Here is a 15,948-nt window from a genome sequence, read left to right as displayed (position 1 = left end):
GTCCACCAGTGCCTTAGACGACTGGTCCACCGGTGCCTTAGATGACTGCTCCACCAGATGATTGGTCCACCGGTGCCTTAGATGACTGGGCCATCGGTGCCCCCTCATTAGAGTGGAGTGGGTAATTTATCGTAACACTTCAGAATCACTGCTTTACTGTTTGCTTTTATTCGCTTTATCAAATTCATTATCTCAGGACAGATAATCAGCAGTAATTCATTCATTCTCTAATTTATTGATTTTGCCATCCTGGCCGATATTACAGCGGATGAGCCAGCCCCTGCTGTAGTTACCTAGTTCATTTTAAGCTCGGTTCCACTTTCATCACACTCTATTCAATATTCTGTTTGAATGCATACACAGTAGCATTCCCAGCTTGTTGCTGTCATGCTGACCTCCACAGCATCATGCCTATATGTTTACTGAGTTCAACATTCATCACATCCCAGACTCAATCCATAGGAGTGCTGATACAGTAAGACCGTGTAAACTCGAAGATGTCAGGACCATCAAGAATATATTGATATATCCAATGATAAAGACAAGTGGAGAGCCTGCCTGTAGGAGATGATAGTGTCGGGACTTCTGCAAGGTCCATGTCAGGTGACAGTCTGTGGTTTCAACATATGGCTGAAGTTATCCACAGTTCAAGGCAATATGAGATCAAATTGTAAGTGTAGCTTCAGGAATTGCCTTGTGCATAAAGTGTCTGCTTGCCATGCTGAAGGCATGGGTTCCATTCCCACCCTGTGAGGCACTTTTCTGGTGTCCCCTCTCCCTTCCCTTCTTCTCTGCCCCCCCCTTGATATTGCTGGAATATTGCAAAAATTTGCATAAAACTCATCCCTTCACTCCCTAGATGAAGAACCTGTTGGGATTCCAGGTTAGAAGGGACAGAAGGGTAGCCTAGTGGTTAAAGCGTTCGCTCGTCACGCCGAAGACCCGGGTTCGATTCCCGAAATGGGTACAATGTGTCAAACCCATTTCTGGTGTCCCCTGCCATGATATTGCTGGAATATTGCTAAAAGCGGCGTAAAACCATACTCACTCACTCCAGGTTAGAATAGGCCTCAAGCAAATTGATCAGGTTGTCAGGTTAGATGAGTGGGTTGATAGCGTGTGATCAAACCCCTATGACATTGCACACACTATCAATCCCTGGAACGTCTGATCGAGACTCGATGTTTAATGTTGCTAAGTGCGTCGTGAGACAACATGCACTCTCAGTGAAGCTCCTGCTAAGACTAGATCATATACTTACATCGTCAACCCGTGAAGATCCAGGGTAGAACAGGTCTTCAGCAACCCATGCTTGCCGTAAAAGGCAACTATGCTTGTCGTAAAAGGCGACTAACGGGATCGGGTGGTCAGGCTCGCTGACATGGTTGATGCATGTCATTAATCCCAATTGCGTGGATCGATGCTCATGATATTAATCACTGGATTGTCTAGTCAAGACTCTATTATTTACAGACCGCCGTCATATAGCTGGAATAATGCTGAGTGCGGCGTTAAACAACCAACCAACTAACATCATCCTACATAATGTTTGTGTTAACCAGGTTCACTGTTTATCAGAGTTTGCATCATAGTCAAACAGACTTTCATGGAAAAAAAATGTCCGATATTTTCCTTCAAGTGTGAGAGGAAGCGTGTACAAAGTGAACCTGTCATTAGAAGGGCATCCAATTAGCTTCCTAGAGGACGGAGATGCTGTACGGTTCTTCCAAGCTGCACAAATCCTAATAGTCGGTTAGATTGATTTCACTTCTCTGGCTTCAGTCATGGAATAAGGAGGACTTTTTTTCTGACTTGTGTTTCACAATTTTCATGCTAACAAGACTATTTATCCAAATTTAGTTCTCAGTTGTGATATAGAGAAGAAGATTGATTGCAGATCTAGCCCAGCTTCCTTTGTACATGCTGTATGGGGCTCAAACCATCAGTCTATATTTTTAGGCACCACGGCATCTGAGGACTCTACCACAAGGCAGTGTTTTTTCTCTGTAATGAGGCCAGATCCATTTATCTTCTCGAAGCACAGGAAAATAATTGAACAAAAGTTTTTAAGTTTCGTACCTTAATAAAAAACAATTTGAAATATGAGTTGAAAGGAAATAGATAGAATGTTCAAGATAGAATATTTTCACTTATTGTATTAACTGTTTTGTAGTCTTGCTAATTTTAGGATTGGCAATATTGAAAATGAGAAACTGCTTTTTTGGGCACAGGAAAAATTAAATCCTGACTCCAACATGAGCAAAATTTTCAAAGGTCACATTCCTGATAACAAATTGCTTTGATATTTTTAGCCCAATGTTTACTGAGAGGAGCTTATCAAATGAATCTGTGCACGGAGTTCTGGAGCTGAAATATTGGCAGTGTGTTGTAGAAGCAGCCCTTTGTCCTCTGGACTGATAGTAAGCCATTGTTTTGCATCGGCCACCAAATCAAAATCTGATTGCTCACATGGCCTCTAAGCAAAGGGAATTAGGATGTGTAGAACCCTGTATTGGAATTTTGGCCAAGAAAGTTGTTCTGAAGTCAGTCCGATCAATACGTTGAGCTAGCTCGTCACCGAAGTGTCTTTCAGCAAGGTAAGGCTGAATCAATGAGACGTAATTGACCCGGCAGCAATGCAATTCAATTACAGGTTATTGAAGACTTTCAGGAATCCCACAGCCAACATGCGATAAGAAAGGGTCTTCATTGCCTCAGTTTCCCTACAGAGGTGTAGATTAGAGAGGCGCAACTGCGCCGGTGAATTCTGATTGCTTTGTAATGGTCATGCATTTTGAAAGAATTTTGCAGTTGATGTGATTGAGGACTGGTGGAAGCTGGAGTGTGAGTCGGTAGCCCAAGCCCCATTGCATAAAGCGATCTTAGCAGGATTATTGTAACCCTATGCTGAAGTATTGGTGTTGATCTTAGTGCTAAGATTGCTGTTTGGAACATGGCCAGGGTACCGTTGTACAAAAAACCCTTAGTGCTGCGACTCATAAGTCTATTACGGTATGGGAGTTATGATCACCTTAGTGCTAAGATCACCCTGGTTTGAGTTTGATTGAGTTTTCTGAAGACCTCTGGGAAGATGTTGGCAAAGATTTAGTGGTGGCAGTGTTGAGCTTCCATAGATATTCGGAACATTGCACCATAAGGGTCATATGACAGGGAGTCCACCAAGTCAAGGAGCCTCACCACCCAATCCGTTTAGTTGCCTCTTGCTCTTATGTTCCAAAAGCTTAGTATCATGTTTGTTTTAACACCACACTCAGCAATATTCCAGCTATATGATTGTCGTCTATAAATAATCATGTTTGGACAACAGTCCAATTATTGATGTCATGAGCATCGTTCCACGCAATTGGGAGCGATGACATGCATCAACCAAGTCAGCGAGCATGACCACCTGATCCCATTAGTCGCCTCTTAAGACAAGCATAGTTACCTTTTATGGCAAGAATGGGTTGCTGAAGACCTATTCTACCCGGGATCTTCACGGGTCCCGAGCAGAGGAAGCTCGGGGGTTATCAGAGTTTCCATCGGTGTGAGGCATTGGAGTGCATACAGATGAACATTGGGTTCCACAAATGGGTGCAATTGTGGTCAGCCAGATTATATTTCAGTATTATACGGGCCCTAAAATTGTTCCCCAGTGTCAATGCCTGTTGTTTGGGATAGTTGTTCATGCTGTCAACCATTGGTTTGCTTGTCCCAGACTCTGTTAATAGCTAAATATTGCTTCATCACCGTGGGGAATCGAGGTTAGATTAGACTCTAAGCAACGTATGCTGGTCTTGAGAGGTGACCAAATGGATGGGGTTGACAGTGTGTCCTCATACCCGTATCGGGTGGTTCATTGTTGTTCACAATATCGATCACTGGATTGTCTGGTACAGATCCGATTATAATCTTTTGGAAGCTAGAAAACTGCTGAGTGCAATGTTAAACAACAAGCAAGCAAAAAAACCCACAAACTTTCACTTCTTTAAGGGGCTGAGAACCCTTCCAAGTTACACCATTTTGGTACCTGTGACGATTCCGGGATAGAATAGGTCTTCAGCAACCCATGCATTCTGTAAAAGGCGACTATGCTTGTTGTAAAAGGCGACAGCCAGGATCGGTTGGTCAGGCTTGGTTGATGCATGTCATCGATGCCAATTGCGTGGATCGATGCTCATGATATCAATCACTGGATTGTCTGGTCCAGACTTGATTATTTACAGACTGCCGTCATATAGCAGGAATATTGCTGAGTGTGGCATTAAACAACAAACCAACCAACACCATTCAGGCTATGATAGCATCTGAGAAAGTTGGAAGAACACTGTGTTACACTGTTACCAGTTGCAGACTTTGTGCCCAAGGGGGCGGTCGGGTAGCCTAGTGGTTAAAGCGTTCGCTCGTCACGCGGAAGACCCGGGTTCGAATCCCGACATGGGTACAATGTGTGAAGCCCATTTCTGTGGTCCCCGCCGTTATATTGCTGGAATATTGCTAAAAGCGGCGTAAAACCAAACTCACTCACTTTGTGCCCAAGACTTGTGATGAGAAGAACGACAATAGCACTCTGCTTTACCTTGTAATTATTTAGCAAATGTACACAGATGAAAGCAACTCGCTTGTGAATATTGGTGAAAAATAGGATTAAATGCTGTATGCGCAGGATTAATTCCCATGGCCAACTCGCCTAAATTGATTTCATCCAATTTATTGATTAATCAATACTAATACATGACTGTGGATGTGTGAGAGGGAAAGCAGGACACAGCACACATTTGGCCTGACTACTAACATCTAGGTGAACAGTCACTAACAAACCAAGGGGTGGTGGCGTAGCCCAGAGGTTAAGGTGTTCACTTATCATGCCTAAGGTCTGGGTTTGATTCCCAACATGGCACAATGTGTGAAGGTCATTTCTGGTTTCCTGTGCCATTGTACTGCTGGTACATTGCTAAAAACTAAATCAATTAGCTTGCTGAAACACTTTATGATGCATCAGATTCTTATGCAGAGGTTACCCGTGAAGATCCGGGTTAGGATAGGTCTTCAGCAACCCATGCTTGACGTTAAAGGTGGCTATGCTTGTCGTAAAAGGCGCTTAATGGGATCGGGTGGTCAGACTCGCTGACTTGGTTGATGCATGTCATCATATCCCAATTGTGGGGGATGCTCATGATGTCAATCACTGGATTGTCTGATCCAGACTCGATTATTTACAGACCAGCATCATAGCTAGAATATTGCTGAGTGCAGCGTTTAACAACAAATATATAAACAAAAAAACAAATTATGTAAAAGTTGTGTTGTAATAGCTAACTGGCTGCTGTAGGCAGGGCAGGAAGCCCTGTGTTTTCGCTGCTGTTGTGTATCAAGACCAAAACTGTATGGCCTTCGTAAAAAAGTGCTGTATCAGCAAAGGTTTAGTCTATGATGATTATGTATATGATGTAGGATTTCCATATATTTGTGCAACATTATATCAGTCTCCATGCAAGGAAGTGTCTAAATGCACATATTCATGACTGTTGTAATTGGGTTATGTCAGAAATCAAACCCACGGTGTGTTAAATATACAAGACTTAATGGATAAGGGTCTTAGGGCATCCAGTAGGATGGATTAACAAACAGATGTGTTGAAATCTGGAATCAAACCCATGGTGTGTGTGACAGAGGCATGCACTTACCATCTCACCAGCCTAGTTTCCATTGACATGTTATGAAGAGTGACGACACACATGGTATCTCCATTGATTGTGATAATGATGAAATGTTTTTACTCTTTTCTGCTGGTCAGATGTGTCAATACTTGCTGATTCGTTTATGAATATACAAAAAAAACCCACTAGTTTCCATGGAAACTGCTGTAGATGGGGACAAAAAGTAAACATTAATAAGAGTAAAGTTAAGGTATTTATATATGTGGGACCTTTATCATACCATGAAAATGCTTAATTAATGGTGAACAGATTGAAGTGGTGTCATACTATCAATATCTTGGTGTTTTGATTTTATGTAGAAATATATTTACTCCAGCATGTATTACTTTAGCTAAACAGGCAAACAAGCCTAAGTACCTATTAAAAGGATGATGTTGACATATTTGGACATAAACGCTGGTATGTATTTTAAGATATCTGATTGTAACAATTTACCTATTTTGCTATATGGTGAGGAATATGGTGTATAGAAGTAAGAAAACACGTTAAAATTGTGCATACTAAATATTGTAAATGTACTTTCAAAATAGGATGCAAATCTTCAAACACTGCAGTATTAGGCGAACTGGAGCAAGAGCAAGAATGTAGGAACATGGTGTTGTGAGAGGAATCAATTATGGGATTAAGCTATTATGCCTCTAGGCAAATATCCAAAGCACTTAATTCCTGCTGTGTACATATGATGGATTAGGTTATAAAACTTGGGTAGCATTTGTGAGATATTCATTGTTTAGTTATGGTTTTGGTAATGTGTTGTCGATGCAAGATGTCAGACACTGTGATGCTTTTGTTTACACACTTGAGCAAAGAACAAGAGATTTGTTTAAGAAAAAATGGCCAGATTGTATATCTAATTCACCAAAGGCAGGAATCATATTGTACCTACAAATCCTTACTACAACCTGAAAAATATCTGCCATCAATTGAAACGTAATTTTAAGAAGAGCTCTTACAGTATTTAGATGTTATTTGAATGATTTTAAACTACGCAACTATAGAAGGTCTAGTGACCATGACTTTGCTGACAGTCTATGTAATTTCTGTGAAGAAGACTTTGATGATGAACAACCCTGCACTATTTATATGTCCAGCTTATACTAAGTTAAGGACTGCCTCCGTGGTCTAGTGGTAGAGCGTCCGCCCGGAGAGCGGAAGGTCCGGGGTTCTATCCCCGGCAGCGTCATACCAAAAGACGTTAAAAGATGGTACTTGTTGTTACCCTGTCTGGCGCTCAGCATTAAGGGGCTTAAACAAGGACTGGTCAGCTTGGAGTCAGTATACTGTGTCTGAGTGGGGTATTCATGTTAAACTGCGGCATGGTATCTCAGTGAGCTAGCACTATAAATCAGCATCAGTCCAGGCTAGTACAAGCAGCCACACAAACACACACACGTACATGCACGTCGCTATATAAGTGCAATAATCTTGGACGTGACGTTAAACCCAATTTCACCTCACCTCAGTAAGTTAAGGTCGACATAGTGGACCCAGTATTATTATGAATACCCTACCATGCACAAGTTTGTATCTCTACTCACAACAACTGACAACAGCAGTTTATTCCAGCCAGCTCCTTATCTTGAAAAAATATTTAAACTTAGAAATTCCAAAACCAAACTAACTTGAAGCGCTGTCATAATTTTCCAAATATTATCCAATCATATGTACTATTGACCTCATGGCCATGAAATAAATTCTGTTCTGTTCTGATTATCACACAGATGTGTTGAATCAGGAATTAAACCCACGGTGTGTGTGACAGGCGTGCACTTACCATCACACCACCCTAGTTTCCAGTGAGATGGTCACTGTTAAATATACAAGACTTAATGGAAGAGGGTGTTAGGCCATCCAGTAGGATGAATTATCACACAGATGTGTTGAATCTGGAATCAGGTCCATGGTGTGTGTGACAGAGGTGTGCACTTACCATCACACCACCCTAGTTTTAAATGACATGGTCACTGTTAAATATACAAGACTTAATGTATGAGGGTGGAAGGGTATCCAGTAGGATGGATTAACAAACAGATGTGTTGAACCAGGAATCAGATCCTTGGTGTGTGTGATAGAGGTGTGCTTACCTTCACACCACCTAGCTTCTAGCCACATGGCCATTCAGGCTGTAACAGATGAGTTTGGAAGGGCATCCAGTAATATAGATTATCAAAGAGATGTGTTGATCAATGGGACACTACTGTAGCCAGTTGTTGATCCTGGATGTCATTAGCGAGTTTCTAATGACCTGCATTGTGTTGACATAAGTGACAGTCATGAATCTATTCAGTTATGACTTGCGTAATGATTGGTTGAATTCTCTAAATACTGTAATTCTCCAGGACCAAGGACAATATATTGATGACGAGTTAGACTATCAATAGTTAACATCTGCACATGTGACACTATACTGATAGTTTCAGCATTTGTATTGAAATGAAAATACTGATCTCTTGTTTTCCCTTTTGTTGTTTTATCAGTAACTTGGCTGTGTTTGAAGACTCTTGTTTTTCCCTTCAGACCACATTCTGTTGTAGTGACAGTAGCAGGAGACCTCACCAAGATGAACATATAACTAAGCTGACTGTCATTCATTTCCTGATGAACGTCAGTATGTCATCCATCGGGCGGAGAGATAGTCTGACAGAATTACTTAAGGGGAATTCCTCAATGTCTAAAAATAATGTCAAATAGGGACGTATCATCAAATGACAATTTCTCTCAGATTGTGCACATTCCCCCAAAACCAAGCCATTATGTAAGTTTTGAACCTTATAACACACTTGGATCCTTTTAAGATAATGTTGTCAAAAATATAGAATGCTCTAATCTCCAAAAGAAATCACTAAGCCCCACACACCGGGAGATCCAACCGCGCATCTCAAGCAGCAATCTCTCCATCAGCTGCTCCTCCTGACATAGTGCTTCTCAACTTAGTGTGTCTCAACTTAATGTGTCTCAACTTAGTGCGTCTCAACTTAGTGCGTCTCAACTTAGTGTGTCTCAACTTAGTGTGTCTCAACTTAGTGCGTCTCAACTTAGTGTGTCTCAACTTAGTGCGTCTCAACTTAGTGCGTCTCAACTTAGTGCGTCTCAACTTTGTGTGTCTCAACTGAGTGTGTCTCAACTTAGTGCTTCTCAACTTAGTGTGTCTCAACTTAGTGTGTCTCAACTTAGTGTGTCTCAAGGGGGGCACAGGTGGCCCAGTCGTCTAAGGCGCTGCGATTAGCGGTGCAGAGTTGCGTCCCTTGGTCACGCCAGGAATCTATGATTTTGGGTTCAAATTCGGGTTCGCCCCTATTATGTTTCTAGGTGTGTCAGCACCATACCCGTGCTCGTGGGTTTCACCGAAGTGGTAGAGACCTGCATCACTGACACGCCACGATATAACTGGAATACTGGGTGCTACTTTTAGTTTTATTTCAAGTGATCGACATTGCCATAGCAGACATTTTATGACATTTGTAAGTCCAAGGGACATAACTCCCAATGACGTTATGAGAAAAGCAACTCTCCATGTTAATTTAAATTTGCTTTAAATAGTTAAAGTTTGGTGCTTAAATAGATTGTTTTGTTATGATTTATGTATGTGTCAGTATAAGGATTGAAGTTGTATTTGTTCAGCTGATAAAGAAGTGAGCACGTGAGCAAGTTTTTTTATGAAGCACTCCACTGACTTTTCTGCAGTTATTTGGTGAATTATCCTATGTCTATCATCAACCCCTATCGTGTATATACAACAAACTTTATCTGCTGTTGTCATCATATATAAGATAGTTATACGATAAATCATATAGAGCAATGAAGAACGAATCATGGTTTATTTCACGATAAAACATTGTTCTATCTTGACGTCATTTCCTGTGATTTGAATATGCGCCGCAACTTGATGACATATATTGGACGACATTTAATTTTTGAGAGAGATGTGTCTAGTAAGTTGTTCCCCATAGATGTAGCTGGGGTACGCAGATAAACACAGTGGCCGAGCAATCACATCCAAAAGTGGGAGACATATGACAATCTGTATTAGGAGAAGAGCTACAAATAATTGACGTGAGAATATGTGGGAAATACCAAACATAACCCTCCTGTTCATAAAATGGACTTTTCGACATTTCTGAGGTCAGATTCTATTTAGAGAGTCATCATTAAAAATTTGGGTAAATATTTTTAAAGCATGTAAATTTTTTCAACATCCTAAAAGAGGCTGTACATGATATTCATATCTTATGTGAGAAATAAATGACTCATGGTTGTTGTTTATTGTACAATGCACCCCTCATGGTTTATTCTCCCGACAGTATTTTATTGTACGATAAACAATTCCCACTCATCGTTTATTTCCTCATTAGGCTCCACTGGGGCTATACAACAGATACACACTGTATGGCTGCTGTGTCGATGAGGCCATTGACCCCCACCATGGCTATGTACCGCTACTAGGGACCTTGTGTAAGATATGGACTGAATTAGCAAGACTTCCTGGGTTGATCAATAGTCAGTCTCCCTCGTGTGAAGGATCACAGGAAACAACATTACTGTGTTCATCCGTAATTTGAACTTAATGACTTGTAAAAAACAAATATATTCTGGTTCTCTCAATCGTTACATTAAGCTTGCAAATTTAGTCATGATTTTTCCTTGTACAAACTTCAGGAAATCACATTCATGTTGAAGTTGTTTGTTTTTATTAAATATCATTTTGGAGTGATTATATTCGGTCTTTCTGTCTTAAGAAACCGGCCAACAACCCCTAGCTACATGGTACTTCCACCTTGGGTCGTTCATCTGGACATGTCCTATTTACGACTTAATATCTCTCTCCTTTCTCAGAAGACATTGTTTTAGAGACATTCTGCCGTCAGGATGTAGTATAAAACTTTGACCCTAATTTGCTCCTTATAAATGAACTTGTCCATTGACCAAAGTGTAGGCAGTCTTGGAAATGAATGAAAATAGATAACAATGTCATAGTCTTTTGTTATTCATCTATCATTTTAGTTTTTGGCACTGAATGATCAGTCAAATCATATCACAGAAATGCACATCTTGTGAATGGCAATATGAAAGATTTGAATCATCTTGCGTCATCTTGGGGTTAGAGGGCAAATTTCAAGATTCTTGTAATTGCCGTGCCCACACTGGTGACAGCGATGTTACCGAGAGTGTAACGAAGGTGTCACACGCTGGGAAGGAACTTGAGAAGCCGACTTGATCTATTTTAAGATCCCTTCACATAGCAGTTGACAAACTCCTCACAGCGATATCCCGTTCCCAGAGCCTCTATACTATCCCTGCCACCAATCAAAACTCCCCACAGTGATAGATGACCACAACCATGCTAGGAGTTGAACTCGCAACCGAATGACCGTTATGTTTACAAACAAGTGACGACTGTCGTGTTGCCGAACAGTCGACTTGATTTTTTTTGGCCTGACAATGTTCAGGATTAGGTTTGCATCAGTTTTACTCCTGTTCTTTTATATTTTGAAATTTAAGTTATTGTGGGTCCATAAATGAAGGATTGAAAGGAGTTTTATTGTACCGTAAACATCTTCACTCATTTCAGCTCCTGAGACTCCGGGTTCAGAGCACGACTCCCAACTGGCAGCCATCATCGGACCTGCGCCAGACACGCATCCGAGATGCTGAAGGCGGGGAAATCCTGCTCTTCAAGGAAATAGAGTGGCAGAACATGAAGGTCGAGGCCAACGCGATGGAGTCTGAAATACCACAGGACTTCGCATCCACGCCGCTCCGTCTCCTTGCCAACCAGGCGAAGATCAGGATCACCATGAAGAAGAAACTAAGTGGTACAGGCAGAAATAGAATTTCTTTTGTCCTTTAGTTTGGATGTAGAGTTACAGAGTTACGGCCAGGATGCAGCAGTGATTGTGGAGTTATAGTCCAGATTCACTCTGATTGTGTTCCTTGGTATGGGAATGACTGCACCATGTCCGTACTTGTTGGTTTGACCCAAGTAGGAAATATTTAGGACCTTTTGGCATTCTTACTTTCTGCTTGGATTTCTGTAAACGGCTTGACTCACCAGGGTTCTGCTCAGCCATTTCTGCTCAAAATGTACTATTATCCTCTAAAATGATCTCAATAGGAATATTTGTCTCTAAACTTCTTCTCATATTTAGTTCAAATCATTTGGATTTTACTGAAGTGTTTGTGAAACAGTTGAAATACAATGTAGGGCATTAGAAAATGCTGTGTTCTAGTTAGAAGGTAGAATATTTTAGGATCAGAGTGGAAACTTTGTATAAAGTAAATTTGTTCATTGCAACACTGTTCTGGAATAGTACATCCACTCTTGCAGATTAGGAAACATGATGGAACATTTAGCTACTCACTCATCTTTGTTACCGGTAATACTTTTTGTTTGGGTTTTTATACAGGAAATATTTAAATAGCAAGGCTGACAGTAACTATTGTTCTGTCTTTATAAACAAGTGTTGGCTACATGTCAGTGTGAGCTACAGTGCCCTGGCTCCTGAAAACCTACTGAAACAGTACTTTTAACACCATACCTGTCAACTCTCATGCATCTCGCGTGAGTCTCACGCATTTATCACTTATGTGACGCTCACACACAAGGTTGGGAAATTCACGCATTCATATAAAATGTAGATCAAAATATCATTTTTCAGAATAAATGCTCTCTAAGGCTATTAAAATGGTCTTAAAATCATTCAAAACCAGTTTTCGCAAGGGGAGAGGTTTTCGCCTTCCCCCCCACCACCACCAGGGCTTAGCCCCCTCCCACCACCACCACCAGGGCTTAGCCCCCTCCCACCACCACCACCACCACCAGGGCTGAGCCCCCTCCCACCACCACCACCAGGGCTTAGCCCCCTCCCACCACCACCACCAGGGCTTAGCCCCCTCCCACCACCACCACCAGGGCTTAGCCCCCTCCCACCACCACCACCACCACCAGGGCTGAGCCCCCTCCCACCACCACCACCAGGGCTGAGCCCCCTCCCACCACCACCACCAGGGCTTAGCCCCCTCCCACCACCACCACCAGGGCTTAGCCCCCTCCCACCACCACCACCTGGGCTTAGCCCCCTCCCACCACCACCACCAGGGCTTAGCCCCCTCCCACCACCACCACCTGGGCTTAGCCCCCTCCCACCACCACCACCAGGGCTTAGCCCCCTCCCACCACCACCACCAGGGCTTAGCCCCCTCCCACCACCACCACCTGGGCTTAGCCCCCTCCCACCACCACCACCTGGGCTTAGCCCCCTCCCACCACCACCACCAGGGCTTAGCCCCCTCCCACCACCACCACCAGGGCTTAGCCCCCTCCCACCACCACCACCTGGGCTTAGCCCCCTCCCACCACCACCACCTGGACTTAGCCCCCTCCCACCACCACCACCAGGGCTTAGCCCCCTCCCACCACCACCACCAGGGCTTAGCCCCCTCCCACCACCACCACCACCAGGGCTTAGCCCCCTCCCACCCCACCACCAGGGCTTAGCCCCCTCCCACCACCACCACCACCAGGGCTTAGCCCCCTCCCACCACCACCACCAGGGCTTAGCCCCCTCCCACCACCACCACCAGGGCTTAGCCCCCTCCCACCACCACCACCACCAGGGCTTAGCCCTGGACCCAGCGGGGCTTGCAGCCCCAGCACCCGGGCTTCTCACTCATTAAGACATCCAGGGGTTGACAGCTATGTGACACATTCTATCTTGACCCATGTCTTTAGTCCCAAATGTACAATTATTGAGTGGAAGTCTCTTTCTCTTTCACTATTTGCTCAGTTCTTAAGTGATGCAGATTCTGTCGGCCAAACAGGTCCCTAGACCTACCTTTTCCTCTCATATTTTATACAGTGTAACTCTAATTTAGGTTGGTTGGTTTGTTGTTTAACGCCGCACTCAGCAATATTCCAGCTATATGACTGCGGTCTGTAAATAATCGAGTCGGGACCAGACAATCCAGTGATTAATATCATGAGCATCGATCCACGCAATTGGGATCAATGACATGCATCAACCAAATCAGCAAGCCTGACCACCCGATCTCCGTTAGTCGCCTTTAATTTAGGATGATTCTGGCAAAGGATTGAGAAACTGAATTATTTTCTGTGTATGGAATTGATAAAATGCAGGGCCTAAGATACCGAATAATTAGAACTATGCTGACATGACTCATATTCCCAAGGCAAGAGTGTTAACTGACTGTGAAAGTCCAGTTGCCACCATTGCCGAACTAGACTGCAATTTCTGGGCTTGATCGTTTCGCCACCAGTGGCTATTACGGGTTATACCTCTTCTATGTCCTCCTATTGACCAATCAGATTCCACCTCTCATATCTCTTGGATTTGCTTTTATCCAAATCGTTAATCAAGATCTATATTGTAATAAAACAGGTCTATTTTCGCAAAGGATTTGGAAAATATAAATGTTGACGCCGAGTTGGAGGTACACATGCTTTACAAATCCGGCATTTGACCGAAATCTGAACGGCAGTTGATGAACAGGATGTTGAGTTCGGAAAGTGATTTTGACTGTACTATCCACAGACTTGTTAGCCCAGCCAAATTATAACTGCGTAATTCCAGCCTAGTTCGGCAAGGGTGGAAACAGGACTTTGTTCAGTTATCTCCCTTGCCTCTCATACTCCACCACTGACCAAAGTTGGCTTTGTGTAACGGGCCATGGGTTTTAGGTGCCCATTTGAAAGCTACATCTGGTAGTTTGGTCAACGCTTCCGTCTCTGTCCTCAGATTGTAGCATCATATCAACGCGGGTGATGTTGCTGCTGGATGACATACTGTGGGTGTTGACGGCGTCGCAGCTGAAGGCCGCAATCTTGTATTCCAACTCCTTGAAAGAGGTCATCGAGAGATCTGCTCAGCAGAGCAAAAAGTTGGCTGCTGAGAAGTTACAGGTAAATGTGGGACTGGTGGTTAGATGTCTATGGGTATCATGAACCAATCTTTGGTGTTTGCCCTTGTGGGGATTTGGGGTCAGAAGGGTTCTGGCACCTCATGTTTGTTGTAAGAGCTGACTAAAATGGACATTGTGTGGTCAGACTCGTTTATTTGGTTGATTGTTAGTCTATGTGACCCAATGGTGTTGCTGGCTACAGTTGTTGCAAAATCCAACCAAGCCACCTTGTCTGACCATTTTGTTGCCTCTTGTGACAAGTTGCTGGCACCTATATACCTATATATAAGCGCCCAGCTCTAACAAGCGCCTACGGTGATATTTGCTATTATATTGGCTAGTGAACAATCCCAATTAGCATCCCTTTCAATTGATCAATGTACACAAGACTTATTTATTCGTGTATAATACGCACTCGTGTGTTATATGCACCCTTAATTATGGGCGATTAAATTCTGGAAAATATATCTGTCGTGTACAATACGCACAGACTTTTCTTTTGTATAATTTCGGGCTGTCAGCATCAACCACAAAATTAACAATCTTTCAACTCTGATTTTTTTCTCACCAAAATTATATTCTAATAAGAGCCCTCTATTTCTAATTTTGCGAGCGCCCTCGGCGCTAATTGCGTTAAATATGGTACTTACCCGGAATCACCACAGATGTTGCTGGTAGCTGTGATGTAGCTGGAGTATTGATGATTTGATGTTAAACATCATTCACTCACTTACATATGTTACAGGTGTCAAGCCATTGTGACAAGTACTGGTTACTGGGACACTGGGAAAAATAGACCTTGTTCTTGTTACAGGTGTCAAGCCATTGTGACAAGTACTGGTTACTGGGACACTGGGAAAAATAGACCTTGTTCTTGTTACAGGTGTCAAGCCATTGTAACAAGTGATGGTTACTGGGACACTGGGAAAAGTAGACCTTGTTCTTGTTACAGGTGTCAAGCCATTGTACCAAGTACTGGTTGCTGGGACACGGGGAAAAGTAGACCTTGTTCTTGTTACAGGTGTCAAGCCATTGTAACAAGTACTGGTTACTGGGACACCGGGAAAAGTAGACCTTGTTCTTGTTACAGGTGTCAAGCCATTGTAACAAGTACTGGTTGCTGGGACACTGGGAAAAGTAGACCTTGTTCTTGTTACAGGTGTCAAGCCATTGTAACAAGTACTGGTTGCTGGGACACGGGGAAAAGTAGACCTTGTTCTTGTTACAGGTGTCAAGCCATTGTAACAAGTACTGGTTACTGGGACACGGGGAAAAGTAGACCTTGTTCTTGTTACAGGTGTCAAGCCAGTGT

General features: G+C 42.9%; 1 protein-coding gene across 1 annotated transcript in view; it reads left to right on the top strand.

Annotated features, from left to right (window-relative positions):
• Positions 1-15,948, top strand: part of LOC139466771 (bridge-like lipid transfer protein family member 3B) — a 122,478-nt gene that overhangs the window by 37,820 nt on the left and 68,710 nt on the right. Inside the window, exons 6-7 of the mRNA XM_071248446.1 lie at positions 11,290-11,533; positions 14,474-14,637. Of these exons, the coding sequence (XP_071104547.1) occupies positions 11,290-11,533; positions 14,474-14,637 (408 nt within the window). The remainder of the gene's footprint in view (positions 1-11,289; positions 11,534-14,473; positions 14,638-15,948) is intronic.

This window comes from Haliotis cracherodii, unplaced genomic scaffold (assembly GCF_022045235.1).
Source record: "Haliotis cracherodii isolate W230 unplaced genomic scaffold, xgHalCrac1.p SCAF_19, whole genome shotgun sequence".
NCBI lineage: Eukaryota > Metazoa > Mollusca > Gastropoda > Lepetellida > Haliotidae > Haliotis > Haliotis cracherodii.
The sequence above is the reverse complement of the archived record's forward strand: the minus strand, read 5'-3'. Positions and strand labels throughout refer to the sequence as shown.